Source organism: Amblyomma americanum, chromosome 11, assembly GCF_052857255.1.
Source record: "Amblyomma americanum isolate KBUSLIRL-KWMA chromosome 11, ASM5285725v1, whole genome shotgun sequence".
Taxonomy (NCBI): Eukaryota; Metazoa; Arthropoda; class Arachnida; order Ixodida; family Ixodidae; genus Amblyomma; species Amblyomma americanum.
The window spans coordinates 110,508,147-110,523,508 of NC_135507.1; the positions used below are offsets into that span (position 1 = coordinate 110,508,147).

Consider the following 15,362-nt stretch of genomic DNA (forward strand, 5'->3'; position numbering starts at 1 on the left):
AACAACAATCTCTTTGCGAAAAACTAGCTTTAAAAATCTAAACCTGTTGTACTGTCTACGTTCCGCTTGCAAAGCAGGAATATTTGACTGTGCCTGAGCCACAGTCATGCTTTTGTCGCGTCTGTGCCACCTCGTGTCATGGTGCAGACAGTGTGACGCAGCCACAGCTCAGGCCACAAACGAATGCATGCGTTGCACATAGCAAGAACAGCCAGCTTCAGTGAGCAGTGACGCTTGTGAAGGCCGATCGAGGTCGCACAATTTAAGCGGACCATTTTTTTTTTAAATTGAAAACCAGGAGTTTGGGGGTTCACTTACAATTGAAACCACAGCGACTTACAATCAAAGCCAAAGCATGGAACGATCAATAAAGGCGAGACAAACGATATATAAGGGACACTACGGTGGGGTTACAATTTTATATCTCCTCTACGGCTCTACCCAGTAGCATTAGGCTATTCTGTGCTTTTTTGCGGAAGAATTTTAATAACATTACTGATTCCAGCTCCGAGTACGCGTTCAGACGCGCACATATGCATGTGCTGAATGTCCTTGGCGAGCTGATAGTTGAGCGCGACACGAGAGCGTATGGTCTTCATTACATTCTCTGGAGTGGAAAGGCGGATATACATTGAGAAACGCTTGATTGATTGAAACATGTCCTTTATTAAAAGCCCCCACGAGCGCATTACTCGAGGCATCTCTGCGGGCATATACAGTATGTGGACGACGACGACGACGATGATGATGATGATGATGATGATGACGACGATGACGACGACGACGACGACGACGACGACGACGATGATGATGATGATGATATGTGACCACGCAGGCAGCCGATCGAGGAGAGGGCTGATTCTGTCGTCGCCGGCTGTCGTGCAGCTTCATGCTTGGGCCACATATACATAAAATATCTGAGGAATACCGTACGCATGCATCTCCTCGCATTTGGATCATCAAAGAGATAAAAAGAAGAAATTCCCAGCATCGATCATTATGCAAGCACACGTCGTACATGAGGCGCAGACACTCAAGGCCGGATTGTAGCCTTTCATTCGAGTGCTAACCCTCTGTGGCAAAGCTTTAGCATTACAGATATGATACGCAGCCCATCCTGTCATGTCTTTCTGTGTGTGCTCTCTTGTCATGCCTTTCTGTGTATTCGTCCATATATGTTGCACTGTTTAATTTCAAGAAAAGAAAGACTGATAGACGCTCACCAAATCAGAAATGGAGGGAATGCTAGTGTCAGTACCCCCTCTATCATGATGTATAAGGAAGAATGCAAGTGTTTAGACATGTTTAATTTCTGCTGATACACCTGTGTCCCCCTTTTTGTAGCCTTTGTGTGCATGAGCAGTCACTGCCTGTGGTTTTCCACCCTCACCCCAGGAGCTGTTTCTGAAGGGAATAAAAGTGTGGCACATGTCCCGTCGTTCCGCTTTCTATGTGGTGTCCTTGTTGCGCTTGATTTCTGGAAGCTGTGCACCAACTTGCCCCACAAACAGTTTTCTTGATGTTATTAACCTGTGTTTGATCCCTGAGCCACTGTGCCCTCTTCCCGTCTCCGAATGTTACGCCCATCATTTTCCTTTCCATGGCTCACTGCATGGTCCTCAACTTGAGCTGAGCCCTTTTTGTTCACCTCCACGTTTGTGCCCCATAAGACACAGGGCATGTTGTATGCTTTTAACCCACAGGCTCGTGTGCTGCCTGGGGAGCGCACCCTGCGGCTGCACTACGCCAACTGCAAGTGCTACAACGCTGACTTTGATGGGGATGAGATGAACGCACACCTGCCACAGAGCCCCCTGGCGCAGGCAGAGGCTGCGCAGGTGGCCACTGTCAACCGTCAGTACCTGGTGCCCAAGGACGGCACACCTCTCAGTGGCCTCATCCAGGACCACGTTATTGGGGGCTCCCTCCTGACCATGCAGGGGCGCTTCTTCACCAGGTAACAGGGAAGGGGTGCGCATAGAGGGCGCCACTCTTGCACTGTGAATGGCTGACCCTGACACGGGCCTCAGCATTCATCAGTGAGAACAGCATGTGCCCTTTCTGTTCATTCATGCCAAAGGAGCACAGTATATGTGAAAAGCTTGTTTGGTTTCCATTGCGCTAGCACGAGGTGACTCGCTCTGCTGTTGAAGGATGGCAGGCGCAACAGCTGCCACCAAATGAAGTCGTGTTGTTTCACTCCCAAGGTGATGCAGCTCACTGAAACGGAGGAAACCTGCATCACGCCTGTTGCATACGTCCGTTCCATGTGTCAGATACAATGCTGCAAAAGCTATGTAAGTACTCCGAAAAAAACAATAGGAGAGGCATATCACTCCGCGCTGGTTTCATGGCCGTGTGGTCTAAGGTGTTACTCTGGAGAAAGGGGCTGGGAACTTCGGGTATGGGGGCTTAAATCTGCCTCCTGACTTCTTTTAATGCAAAAGCATAATATGGTTAGATGTGAAAAAGTGTAATTGTGTTAGGTAGTGTGTGAGTACACCTTGAAATGGCAGAAATTTGGTTGACGAATTTTGATTAATGAAATAAATTGATTTTTATAATTGCTTCATGTGAAGCGGGTTGTGTGTAACTGATTCGATGGAAAACGATGTAAATGTGTGAGAAGGCTTACTTAGTGTTGAAAAAACATCAAAAATATAAAGAAACAAAAACAAAATAAAAGCAAGAAAATAAGAAAAATAAATAAAATGAGTCATGAAAAATTTCTGAAAATAAAAAAAAAAGAAATAAAAATGGGAAACCAATACCTTTCCCTAAGTTTCTTTAATGTTTTCTCCACACCAAAATGGCCAGTGTCGTCATGACATGTCCTTAGTAGTCCTTCCTTTGAGTCGGTGTCTTGGTTCTTCTTGAATACTATGCTGTTGCGCAACCAGTACTCGTTTTTGACGCGCCTGTCTTCTTTTGAGATTTTTTTTTTTCTAACCTTTCCGTCAAAGCTTTAACTTTGGGATCATTCAGCTAGGCAACAGCAAGCACGTCTTCTATTGCTATGCACGTTAGAAGGACGCTTAGTCCAGGAATAATATCTCTCTCTTCAGGAGGGTTGTGGGCAGAGTGGCTCTGTGCGTCAACATGTGTCATTGCCACCCCCTTGCTATATTCCATGTCAAAGGTGAACTCTTGCAGCTGCGGCCAGCATCTGCCAATATGGGGAAGGAGATTCCTTTTTCTCCTCGTTACCTGTACTGCGTTGCAGTCAGTGACCGTTTCGAAATTCATCCTGATTATGTACACTCTAACGCTCAAATAACCGCAAGGGCTTCTAGCTCGTATGAGTGGCATCTCTCTTGTGTAGGTGCCAGGATGAAGCTCCCCATCTGCTTGTTCTTGCAAAAGCATTGCTCCTAGGCCATCCTTGCTGTCATCCATGTGCACCTCTGTTCTTGCATCGAACGCAAAATGAATCAAAACTGTCCTTTGTGAAAAATAAAGAAGTGCCAACCAAAACGGCTCACCTTTTTGTTGTGCGCATTTTTTTAAATTTATTTTTCATTTGTACCGTATTTACACGATTGTAAGTCAACCTATTTTTCAAAATTTGAAAATCCAAAGTGGGGCGATCAACTTAAAATCGATACCAAAGCATCCCACCATAAATAAAGGCGAGACAAACGAAATATCAGGCATGCTACAGCATGGTTGGATTTTTGTTGCGCGGCTCCGTCGCATCGCTCTTCGTGCTGACCTTGAGCAGCTGCTTTGTCAATGCGCAAAACTGGCATACCCACCCTGCGCGCGGTGGCCGATGGTGGCTGTCAATAGCAGCAAACCAGCAACAGTCCATGCCCCACACGTGGCCACAGATTGCGTCTGCTGGTAAGCGGCAGTGGCACGATAACACATTAACGTTCTACTGTTGACAGGTGTCGTCCAAGTTTTTTTTGTTTACTTTCAACCACGCACTCGGCGCTCAAGGCCGATAGTTGATGGAAAGGCCACTGTTCCAATCGCGGCGGCACCCCCACTCAGAAACGCAGCGGCGCCGGGGAGTGTCGGTAGCCGACGTAAGAGCCGACGCTGCTCACGCATTTCTCTTTGGCTCTGACGCATTTGACTATTGCCGGCCGCGTTACACAAGTTTTTAATGTAGTGCTTCATTAATCGTTATTTCTGTTCCAGGTCCGGTAAGCGACCGACGCTCATCCACAGCTACATTCGAGATGGCTGTCATTCTTTACGCCGAAGAAACAAACTGCGCGCCGGTTTTCAAGTTCGACGTTCGCGATGGGTTATCAGGTGTGGCAGCTGCAGTGAGGCAAAATTTTCAGCTGTTCCAAGCAGTGTCGTGATGTGGCTGTTTGCGAAGTGTGAGATTTCACCGCATGACGATGTTAGAACGACGTGCCGTGGGACCGCAGCAGCGATCACGACGGCAGTGCTAGTGAGGAGGATGGCGCAAGTGTGGACGAGTAGTCCAGTGACTAATACATTTCCGTTTTGGAATGTGCCCACGGGCGGCAGCCGATAGTGGCTGGCGATAAGTGGAGGCCGCAGGGTAGTGTTATCACGTTCTGTTATTAAAGGATAAGTGTAAACGACCTCCAGGTTTTTTTTTTCTGAAGTGTGATGGGGGGGGGGGGGGGGTGGGGGGAGGGGGGGGGAGGTCAACTTACATTCGAGTCTACTGTCAGTCATGTAAATACGGTAAGTGCAAGATCGATGAATGCTTTGGATTGATGAGAATGGGCAGTTGAATTATCCCAAGCTATGCCTGGGTAATTGAAATCGTCACAAAGTATGAAATTTGCTCTAGTAAAGCGGACAGAGTACAGTTCACTGACGAAGGAAACATCACCATCAGGTGCACGGTAACAAGCGATGAGTATGATAGAGCTTCCAGGAAGGGATCACACTGAGAACTTCATGGTGACTTTTAATATCAACAGGAAATGAAGGCAGGGTCGGGTTAACGATATCTAGGGCACCACTGCGTTTGCGTTTCACCCTGTCAGGCCTTAATTGCGCGTTATTCAGCAGCTCTTCGGATGAAATATCAGAGGTTAGCCATGTCTCCGTAAAAACAGCATTATCAGAGAGGTAGGCCAGCGCGAATATTGTATAATTTCGAATATTCGGTCGAATAGTAAAGTATTTGATTGGAACCGAATGTTTGGTATTCGAAATCTCGAAGTATTTGTCCCGAGTGAATGTCTCTCTTACTCTTGCTTTGTACTCCGTGATCGCAACACGGCACGCGCATGACCAAAACCCTGACTTCGCTTTGAGTGCCTGCACTCCTGCGCATATTCCAGAACCGGCCTGTGCATGCTCACGGCAATAGGGGCAATCACGGCAATTACGGCTCAGATTTGTACTTGGCAGGTGTTCGCGGCTGGCTGTGCCACCTGCGGTGCACACGTGCTGTAACCATGATCAGTGAAGTGGTGCACATTAGTAGAGAGATTTAGCATAACGCTTTCGCATGCCCCTAGTGCACATGCGCTGATTGGTCCCTATGGGGCACGGGTGCAAATAGCTGGCTGGCACCTTGTGGCGTCCTCAGGGCAGTCTGCGCGTGCACAGTGGCTTCCCGCGGAATCGAATCGTGCTCTAATTGTAGGGCGCGCGGTTCTCTTGATCTCCGCGGAGCGAGTTAGACTGCAGGTGCCGCAGCCGCCCTTCTTTTCGCACGAGAGGAAGCTAGCCTGAGGCACATTGCGACTCAACGCCTGACACACTGGGAACGCAGTGCATATGTTTGGCAGGCAAAGGGGGCGACGCCTTCCCCCCAGTCATCGAATGGTTCCCCCTCTTTTGGACCTGTCTTATCATTTAAAGTGCAAGGTTACGGCCGTGCAGGTTTTCTGACAGTGTTACTAAAAACTACTGCTTAGTAATATTTTCTACACGCTGCAGTACCATCACACTGAAATAAAAAAGTTTTTTTACCAGACGTCATCTATGCGCTGTGTTTTGACTGAAGGGCCGGGGTGGGAGGGGGTGGGAGAGTACAGTGTAACTAGGCTACCCCTGCACACTTGCTGGCAGGTGTTCGGGAAGTCGTCACTAAAAAGCAGTCTGTGGAACGATGCAGTCACAGTGAAGACCAGCACTCAAGGGCCTCGTAATTGGTCTTCCCCCTCCACCAAATGTGTCGGCTCCGCATGTAGGCCGTCCCCTATTTTTAATGGCCCTATTGCAGGACGTCGACACGCCTCAATGGGTTTGATGAAGTCCTTTTTCTTTTCAGGTAATAACCTTGTGTGTTAAAAAAATACATGATTTTTATATTGCTTATTGTGCCATTCATTTTATTTTGTGTGCTAGAAGTATTCAAAATATTCGCTTCGAAATTATTCAAACAAAATTACTATTTGATTCGAATTTGCTTCAAACAAAAGAAAAAAACACTATTCGCACATGCCTACTGTGAGGATATCATCGAGGATTGCTTCAACACATTCCCTTTTGAGTAAGTCGCTATGGATGTTTGTGAGAACTGCTCATATTTCGTGGTACGCACGTGTGTGGATGGGGCATTGTACCGGCTGATGCAATGAAAACTGAGGAGGCCTTGAAATATTCAGTGTCTATATGTTCAACTCCTGAACAGAGTCTGGCTTGGCATCGTAGGTGTACTGACTTTTTTCCCATGATCAATTTATCAAACCGCATCTTAAAAGATAAGTTGCTATCAGGGCCATACGAGTATAGTTTTGCTCAAGCTGTACATACATGCATTGAATAATCTTCCCGAATTGAAAATGCGGCTTCCTTTAGCTTAGGTACGGCGGAAAGAATCTTCGACTTGGTTTTAAGGCTGGATAATTTAACAATAATAGGATGTTTTCTGTCTTCGCGGAAGCGACCAAGTTGGTGAGCTTCCTCAATGTCTGAGCTCTAGATACCGTATGTACACGACTGTAAGCTGACTAGAATGTAAGTCGACCCCTCCCACATCACATTTTTGAAAAAACAACAACAAACAAACTTGGATGTCGTTTACCCTTGGCCTTTAATAGCAGAACGCGATACAGTCAAACCCTGTTACAACGAACACCACATTAACGAACATTTAAGATTAACGAGCTTTTAAGAAATCTCATGCCGACTGCTTATAGTTTCAATGTAAAAATATTTCACTACTACGAACTTCAGAATAACGAACATTTCAGAATAACTTCAGAATAACGAACATTTCAGAATAACGATCGTTATTTAATTTCCGTGTCATCTTAACACCTCAGTACTACGAACTCGTATCCCGAAATGCGAGGATTCTTAGATTTCAGTGTATCCGTCACGGCAGTCGGAGCTCTAAGCTAGCAGACGACGCAGCGCGAAGAGCGGGCGCCTTGCAACTTGCTTCCTGCAAAAACCTGAGATGGCACGGGAGGAGAAAGATGCGGGCGAGGACTTTTTTTTTTTTCCTTCTCCGTTGCGGAGGCAACGATGCACCAGGTTTTGTGAGTGGAGAGGCGGGGAGCATGGGCTCGTAAAACCTGAGACGGTGCGGCAGAAGGAAAAAAAAAAGTAGTAATTAACGCTGAAGTGGGCCTTTTCTTTTTTTCCTGTTGCGGAGGCGACGATGCATCACGTTTTTCTTGCTTGTTTTCTCAGTTGTTCGCGTGCTGTCACCCGTATCAGGCCTGTCCATCTTGTTTTTCTTCTGGTTATATTATTGAGTTAGAAGTGCGTGCTGGCGTTCGAATTGCCATGAGCTCAACAACTCTAACCACGGCGAAGAAGCGAAAGCAGTTTTCTTTGAGCGAGAAAGTAGACATTCTTCGCGTGATAGAAGATGGGAAGAAACAATCCGTCGTGGCTAAGGAACGTGGAGTGGCGCGGTCGACGATCGCCACGATTCTCAAAGATAAAGAGAAAATCTTTAAGCACCAGCAAGAATCTCAGCTTACCGCATCAAGGAAGCGACTGCGGCTCGGCGATTTCCAGAATATTGACGCAGCAGTGCTGACTCGGTTTAAAGACGCGAGAGCACAGAATGTGCCTGTGTCAGGCCCAATGCTGCAGGAGAAGGCGCGGCAGTTCGCTGCAATTCTTGAGGTAACCGGCTTCGAAGCGTCTTCTGGCTGGCTCTACCGTTTTCGCCAACGAAACGGCGTAACCTGGCAGTCTGTGTCTGGCGAGGAGAAGGCAGCAGATGAAGCAGCAGCAGCCACGTGGAGGGAGGAAAGCTTCCACGAAATGGTCAAGTCTTACGCAGCAGCTCATGTTTTTAATGCAGACGAGACGGCCTGCCTTTATCTGCTGCTCCCAAACAAGACAATGCATTTTAAAGAACAGTGCAGAGGCGGCAAAAAGTCGAAGCTTCGCGTCACCGGGCTGTATTGCTGCAATGCAGATGGCACTGAAAAGTTGAAGCCTCTGGTTTGGGAGGTTTTCGAAGCCGCGCTGAATGAAAAATGTAGTGTCTCTGCCGTGCCAGTATAGAACGAATCAGCGTGCCTGGATGACCCGCGAGCTCTTTTCCGAGTGGCTGCTGACGGTAAACGAGAAGATGAGGAAGGAGGGGCGGCACATTTTGATGATTCTGGACAATTGCTCGGCGCACATTGTCAACATATGGCTCATGAATGTGCGTCTCGAGTATCTGCCGCCGAACTGCACATCAGTACTTCAGCCACTGGACCAAGGAATAATAAGGAGCGTGAAGTCGCACTTCCGGGAGCGCCTTGTTCAGCGGCTGCTCATCAACCTGTGCCTGTAGCGCTCGACAGCCATCAACGTCTGACAGGCTGCGGAAATGCTGACAGGCGCATGGTGGAGCATCACGTCCACCACCATCCAAAACTGCTTGAAGAAGGCCGGCCTGACGATCATAGATGTCCAACCACAAACTGATGAACCGGCAGCGAAGGACAGTTCGAGCGAGCTTTGGAGCGAGGTGGCCGAGCAGCTAGCCGTCGATCCTTCAGTCACATTTGACGACTATGTCCAGTGTGACTAGGCGACGTGGACCTCAGCGGAGCTTACCACTGATGACATACTGCAGAGCATCCAGGGCACGGCGACTCAAGATGAGGAATGCAGCGACGACATGGACGATGACGTTACGGCAGCACCCGAAGACCGCGACGAGTCCGTGTCGGCCACAGGTGCGTTGGACTGCTTGCGAAAACTCTGCATATTTATAGCCAAAAGCGGCACAGTGACCGAAGGCGTGCATAAGAATGCGGACGGTCTGTAATCGTTCGTGTTGCAGAGTCTGTGCTGCACCTGTCAGAAGACGATCACGGACTATTTCAAATAAATGTGCCTTGTGTGACGATCACGTCCGCATTGTCTGAGAAACGAGTTCAAGGAGGTACCGTTTCAAAGGTAGGACGTTTGCGTTACTGAAACGCTATTGTTATGGCCAATTTTTGGGCTTTCGCTATAACGACCTTTCAGAACGAACATTTTCCCGCGGTCCCCTGAAGTTCGTTATACCGAGATTTCACTGTAGCACTATCCTGCGGCCTCCGCTTATCGCCAGCCGCTATCGGCTGCCATGCGCAGGAGTGCACGTGGGCACATCCCGAAACGAAAATATATTACAAGAAAAGCTCGATAATTCGAATTCGGTTAATTCGAACTTGGGATTAATTTGAACTGACGCCCGGGTCCCGGCACAGCCCTGAGTATTTCAATGGGGGAAAACTCGCGATAATTCGAACAAGTCGGCATCCGCTACGCTTAATTCGAACTAGGAGCCACTGGCTGACACCGCTCCTCATAAAGAGAAGTTGACCCATAGCGTGTAAAACACACTCCAAATTTACCAGAGATGTGAAGCAATGGAAAAGAAAAAAAAGCTGGGTGCACGAGGCTCACGGAGCCCGCGTTTTGGCGTATGCCGTAGCAGGCTTTCACTGCCGGAGCACTCTCCCGCGCTGCTGATGCTTAGGCCTGAGCCGTTCCAGGTTTTCGTTATGCCACGGCTTCTGGGTCGCGATCACGTGGTGTAAACAGCGTAGTATGGCGGTTCGGGCGATGACGGCTTTTGTTGGTGCCGCGAGCACGGGCTACGTGGACAGCAAGATGGAGATGTTGGAGCCCTTGAGTGACGCCGATATAATTGAGGCTGCATGCTCCCAGCAGACGTCGCAGGGCTCACATGCAGTGAGAACAGCCGACAGTGATAAGTCCGACGGCGGTGACGAGACTGTGCCACCGCCAAGTGCACATAAAGTAGTGTCGGCGCTCGATGTTGCAGCACACCACTTCTCTTTCAGTGAGAACTCTCACGTTGCACAGGAGCTTTCGGCAAGCTGCAGACGATGCTGATCGATGCTCATCACTTTTAATTTTGACAACCCTTTCCCGTAAATAAGCATGTTTTGGAGCATAAATAGCGTCATATATTCCAGCACTAAAGCTCGCTGCTCACGCGAATGCATTCCAATACTTGTTTCTGGCGCCTAACTGGCCGATCAGTTAATTTCATTTGCCATAAGGACCGGATGAATTAAATTCTCAGAATATGCCCGCCACAAACGTGTAATAGCGGCTAGCTCGTCATAACGAGTCTAGATGTGACTGCTTCGGGTTCTGCCCGCACGGTGGGGCTCTATGACCCCTCACTCTGGCGCTCATTCGATAATTTGAACTTCACTTAATTTGAACAATTTTCCGGTCCCTGTCAAGTTCGAATTAAAGAGCTTTTACTGTAGTCAATGGACTACTCATCCACACTTGCGCCATCGTACTCACTAGCGCTGCTATGGTCCCAGAGCACGTCATTCTAACATCATTGTGCAGTGAAATCCCGCACTTCGCAAACAGCCAGATCACGACATTGCGGGGAAGAGCTGAAAATTTTGCCTTGCTGCAGCTGCCACACCTTAACCACCTGTTGCGAACATCGAACTTGCAGCCCGGTGCGTAGTGGTTCATTTCTTCGGCTTAAAGAATGGCAGCCATCTTGAATGTAGCCATGAACTAGCACCGGTTGCCTACCAGACCCGGTGTACAAATGACGAATGATGAAGCACTACATTCAAAACTTGTGAAACGTGGCCGGCAGTCGTCAAATGTGTCAGAGCCAAAGAGAAACGCGTGAGCGGCATTGGTTCTTACATCTGCTTCCGACGCTGCCTGGTGCCATTGCGGTTCCGAGAGGGGTGCCACCGCGATTGGAACAGCGGCCCTTCCATCAACTATCAACACTCCCTTGAGCGCTGAGTGCGCGGTTGAAAGTAAACAAACAAAAAGAAAACTTGGACGACGCCTATTAAGAGTGGAACGCGAATGCGCTATCGGGCCACCGCCACTTATCAGCAGCTGCAATCTGCGGCCACGTGTGGGGAATGAACTGGTGCTGGTTTGCTGCTATTGACAGCCACCATCGGCCGCTGTGCAGGGGGGGATGCCGGTTCTGCGCGTTGATGTAGCAGCTGCTCAAGGCCAGCACCAAGAGTGATGCGACGGAGCCACGCACCAAAAATGCAACCACGCTGTAGCATGCCTGATATCTCGTTTGTCTCACCTTTATTTATGGTGCTATGCTTTGGTTTCGATTTTAAGTTGACCCCCTCCCCACTTTGGATTTTCAAATTTCGAGAAATAGGTCGACTTACAGTCGTGTAAATACAGTAGGCACTTAAAGGTGTTCAGTGCAGAAAGATACGACTTGTGATTCGGACATCGCCCACGTTTCAACGCTGGCATCAGGGATCCAGGAAAAAAAAAAAAAGATTGTTGCGGCGAAGGCGGTTTTCTGAATCGTCGCATTTCCCTATGAGCACCATGACTTCTATGTTCAGCTTTTCAATGGCAGCGTTAGTGCAGGTTGATATTCATATTGGCAAGCTTAGGCATTTTTTTTCTAGCATGTCAACACGGCTGGAAAGATAGCTGAGTAAGGTTTTGATACCGTATTTACGCGCATAATTTGCGCCCTCGCATAATTTGTGCACCCTTAACTTACCGCCCGGGTTTACAAAAAAACATTTTTTACTCGCATATTTTACGCACTGTGCTGCGCTAGACCACCATCATGCATGCGGGCTGTACCCTGTGGCTCTACCCTATGGCTCTACCCAGTAGCATTCGGCTATGCCGCGTGTTTGTTCGGAAGGCTTTTTGAATCTTTTGTGCACTGGGCGTTCATGGTGGTGTCAGAGGCCGCTCTTACAATCGCGGCGGCAGCAGCGGCATCGCCACTCGGAGCGGCCAGCAGCGCTTCCGGGGAGGATCGGCAGCCGATAGAAGAGAAGAGCCAACACCGCTGTTTGTTTGGCTGATGCATATGACTCGACTGTCGGCAACGCTTTTCTTGGTGGCTCTGACGGCTTGTGTTTGGTTGTTCGGTCGTGTCTTGCGATGGGATATCACAACTATACGGCAAGTTTCAAACTGCTTGTTAGTGCCTTATCATGGCGCGGAGCGGCAAGTCAGCGAGGTTAACCGCGTGCACACAAGTTTGCCCATAGACGACAATCGTTGTCGGAAAACTTGTGCGCACGTGGCTATTCTCGCTGGCTTCGCAGCTCCGCACCGTGATAAGGCGCTGACAAGCAGTTCTGTCCACGCTTGCGCGGTACTGTTAAAGAATTGTGTGGTGTGATAATTGGCTTATTGATTCGCGGTTGCTTTCCCGGACGAAGTTGCGAAAGCAAACTTATGGAATCCGATAACACTTCTGTTGGGCCTAGTTGGTGCATGGTGATACAGATGAACGATGTGCGCAAACTATTTGACGAACCACATACACGGGAGAAACAGTCCTTGTGTTTCTCCCGTATATGCGGTTTGTCGAATAGTTTGCGCACATCGTTCATCTGTATGGCATCCGGAACTACCGAACAATTGGCTGGGCTGCAAGTGATGACGCTGTTTTAGCGTCTTATTCAGCTTCATGCATGCACCTTCATGCCATCCCGCAAGGGGGGGGGTTGAACTGGGGCCGGCCAGCGTAGGGTGCGGGTCCGGGTGCTGATGTATACGCAGCAACATACACTATACCTATATTGCGCGTTATGACCTTTGTGGAGCTTTTTAAGTCGCGCTCGTGAAATCCCTGCGTAATTCGCGCACCCCCTTCTTCGAGCCCTAATTTCTGAATAAAAAGTGCGCAATACTTTCACATAAGGTTCTTTTACACCCCGATTCTACAGTGCTTGCGTGACTCCAAGTTTTGACAGAGCCAGAAATGATTGGATCTATCCGAGACAGTACCTTTCTTGAGAACTCTGTGGTGTGTCTGTGTATGCAGGGAAGACTACAACCAGCTGGTGTTTGGGGCCCTGGCCTTTGTGAAGGTGGCCATCAAGCTTCTGCCGCCAGCCATACTGAAACCGCAGCTGCTGTGGACAGGCAAGCAGGCACGTATCCCAGGCATCAGTCTTCATGCCATTCATCAGTTGGCAGTTTCGCGAGTTGTTTTTATTCTGGGGCCAAATGTAAGGAAACTCTTACTCACTTTTTTGTGCTCATTTGAACTGTGTAGTGGCTTTTTCACTACCTCTGTTCATTTTCAAGAAAATAAACATTTAGATTCCCTCACTTGAAAAGACATTAAGGAAAAAAAATCAATCATTGGAAACCTATTATTAACAGGTGGCTAGATAATGGAACATAGTAAAAGCTCGTTAAGTTGGATTTCGGGGGACTGGGAAAAATGTCCGAATTATCCAAAAGTTCTAAGTATTGAATGACCCTAGAAAAGGTTTCAAGAATTGCTGGCAGCACAGTAAATTTATTTGGTCAAAGACTGGGCATTGGTTTCCCGATTTTAAGATGAATGAGAACAGCGTGGTCATCGGTGCCTTATTGCGTTCTGCTTACTGTCGGGAGCATCAAAGAAGAACTGCTCCAAAATCTTAAGGACCTCCTTCATCTTTCATCATAAGCGGCATGTGTGGAGAGAGGCTTCACCTCACAAACACTCACGGCATGGAAGATCATGCAGTTCGAAAGCATGGGGAAAATGAAACCACCACTCGGTGAAGAAAATGGCTCCAAAGTGGTGAGAAAAAAGCGGCAGCGATGGTCTAATCAGCATTCGAAATGGTGTGTAGCTGGGTTGGGTTCGCAGGCTGGTCCAGCCATCATTGTTGCGGGTCAGCACGCTGCCTTCAATGCTTTCGCTGGCCACGAAAGTCTGGCCAGAGTTTCCTATAGCGACAGCACACGCCACTAGTGGCGCAGCTGTTGTGAAAAGGGGAAACGAATGGCTGCCTGAGCCCTGTTCGCATGTTCCGGTCAACAGGCGAACATTCACTTGGTATTGGTGCTTTCTGGGTACAGGTATTTGGGCTTAGCATGGATGCTACTTTGCTGGTTCTCACTTGAAGACTTGGCTGCAACATCGAGACACTAAAGAACCCTGTGCGATCGATGGCAGCCGCTGTAAATCTTGCAAGCGGCTGTTTTCTGATCAACAGTTAAAGCGCTCACTTTCACTTGTTTCCTTTTTTTTAAAACAACGATTTGTGAACATAGGTCCAGCCTGCGCATTCTTTTTCGCCGCAACTTGCCTGCAATGCATAGTGGTCAGTAACATATCTATATGTCTGTGGGTTGTCTGCGGCTGTCTCGGTTGAGTCCTTGCTTTCATCGAAGTGCATAAGACTGCTTACGGTTGGTGCTTACCTTGTGAGAAATACTGCAATCTCACTAATGCTACAACCAAGATGTTAAGGTGGCATTTTAAGAAGCGGAGTGCGCACTATAGAAGTGAATGCACTCGTAGTTTGGTGATGCTATCTCTCTTTTTTTTTCTGACACTTTCGGAGGTGGCAAAGCCAGCTGCTGATGACTTGCTACATAGTAAGCCATTTATTTACACTTTGTCACGTTGCGACGATGTAGACGCTAGCGAGTGCAAAGAAATTTTGAAGTTTTTTGTTCGGGGTTCATGTGCTGGCTTTGCGCTACCAAAATAAGAGACAAGCAGTGTGCGGTCATGCAATAAACAAAAAATGAGCAATGATAGGAGGCATGGAGCAACATGTACAAAATAAAAAGCAGTAGGGGTTTAATGTAGCTAAATTGGGTAGATGTTCTTAAGTTTAGCCTGGTTGGCTCATGGGTTTGCTTTGCTTGATCATCGGCATGTCTGGCGACGATATTAGTATCAAGTTAAGCTCTGATCGAGGTTAAGCTGATCTGATCTGTTCGTTCCGCAGACGGAAGTTGATGAAGACGATGATGTGCAGTGCACAGCACGAGAGTCTGTTGCAGTTCAAAGCGAGGCTGCTGCAGTAGCATAGTGCAATGGCCAGCAAAGCTGATCTGTTCGTGCTGCCACGGGTTCGAAACCCAGTCGCAGCAATATTTATTTTATTTCTGCACCCTCAGAGTTAGGGACTCCACAGGATTCTTGGTTAGGTTCGACCCCGCACTACAAGCTTTGAGCACATTGGAGAGTGCAGCTGTCTAAAATGCAACCT

The 15,362-nt window shown here is 48.2% G+C and overlaps 1 protein-coding gene across 1 annotated transcript in view; it reads left to right on the forward strand.

The window, feature by feature from the left end:
* Polr1A (RNA polymerase I subunit RpI1) overlaps positions 1 to 15,362 on the forward strand; it is a 345,140-nt gene that overhangs the window by 90,183 nt on the left and 239,595 nt on the right. Inside the window, exons 9-10 of the mRNA XM_077642305.1 lie at positions 1,704 to 1,957; positions 13,184 to 13,292. Coding sequence (XP_077498431.1) covers positions 1,704 to 1,957; positions 13,184 to 13,292 — 363 coding nt within the window. The remainder of the gene's footprint in view (positions 1 to 1,703; positions 1,958 to 13,183; positions 13,293 to 15,362) is intronic.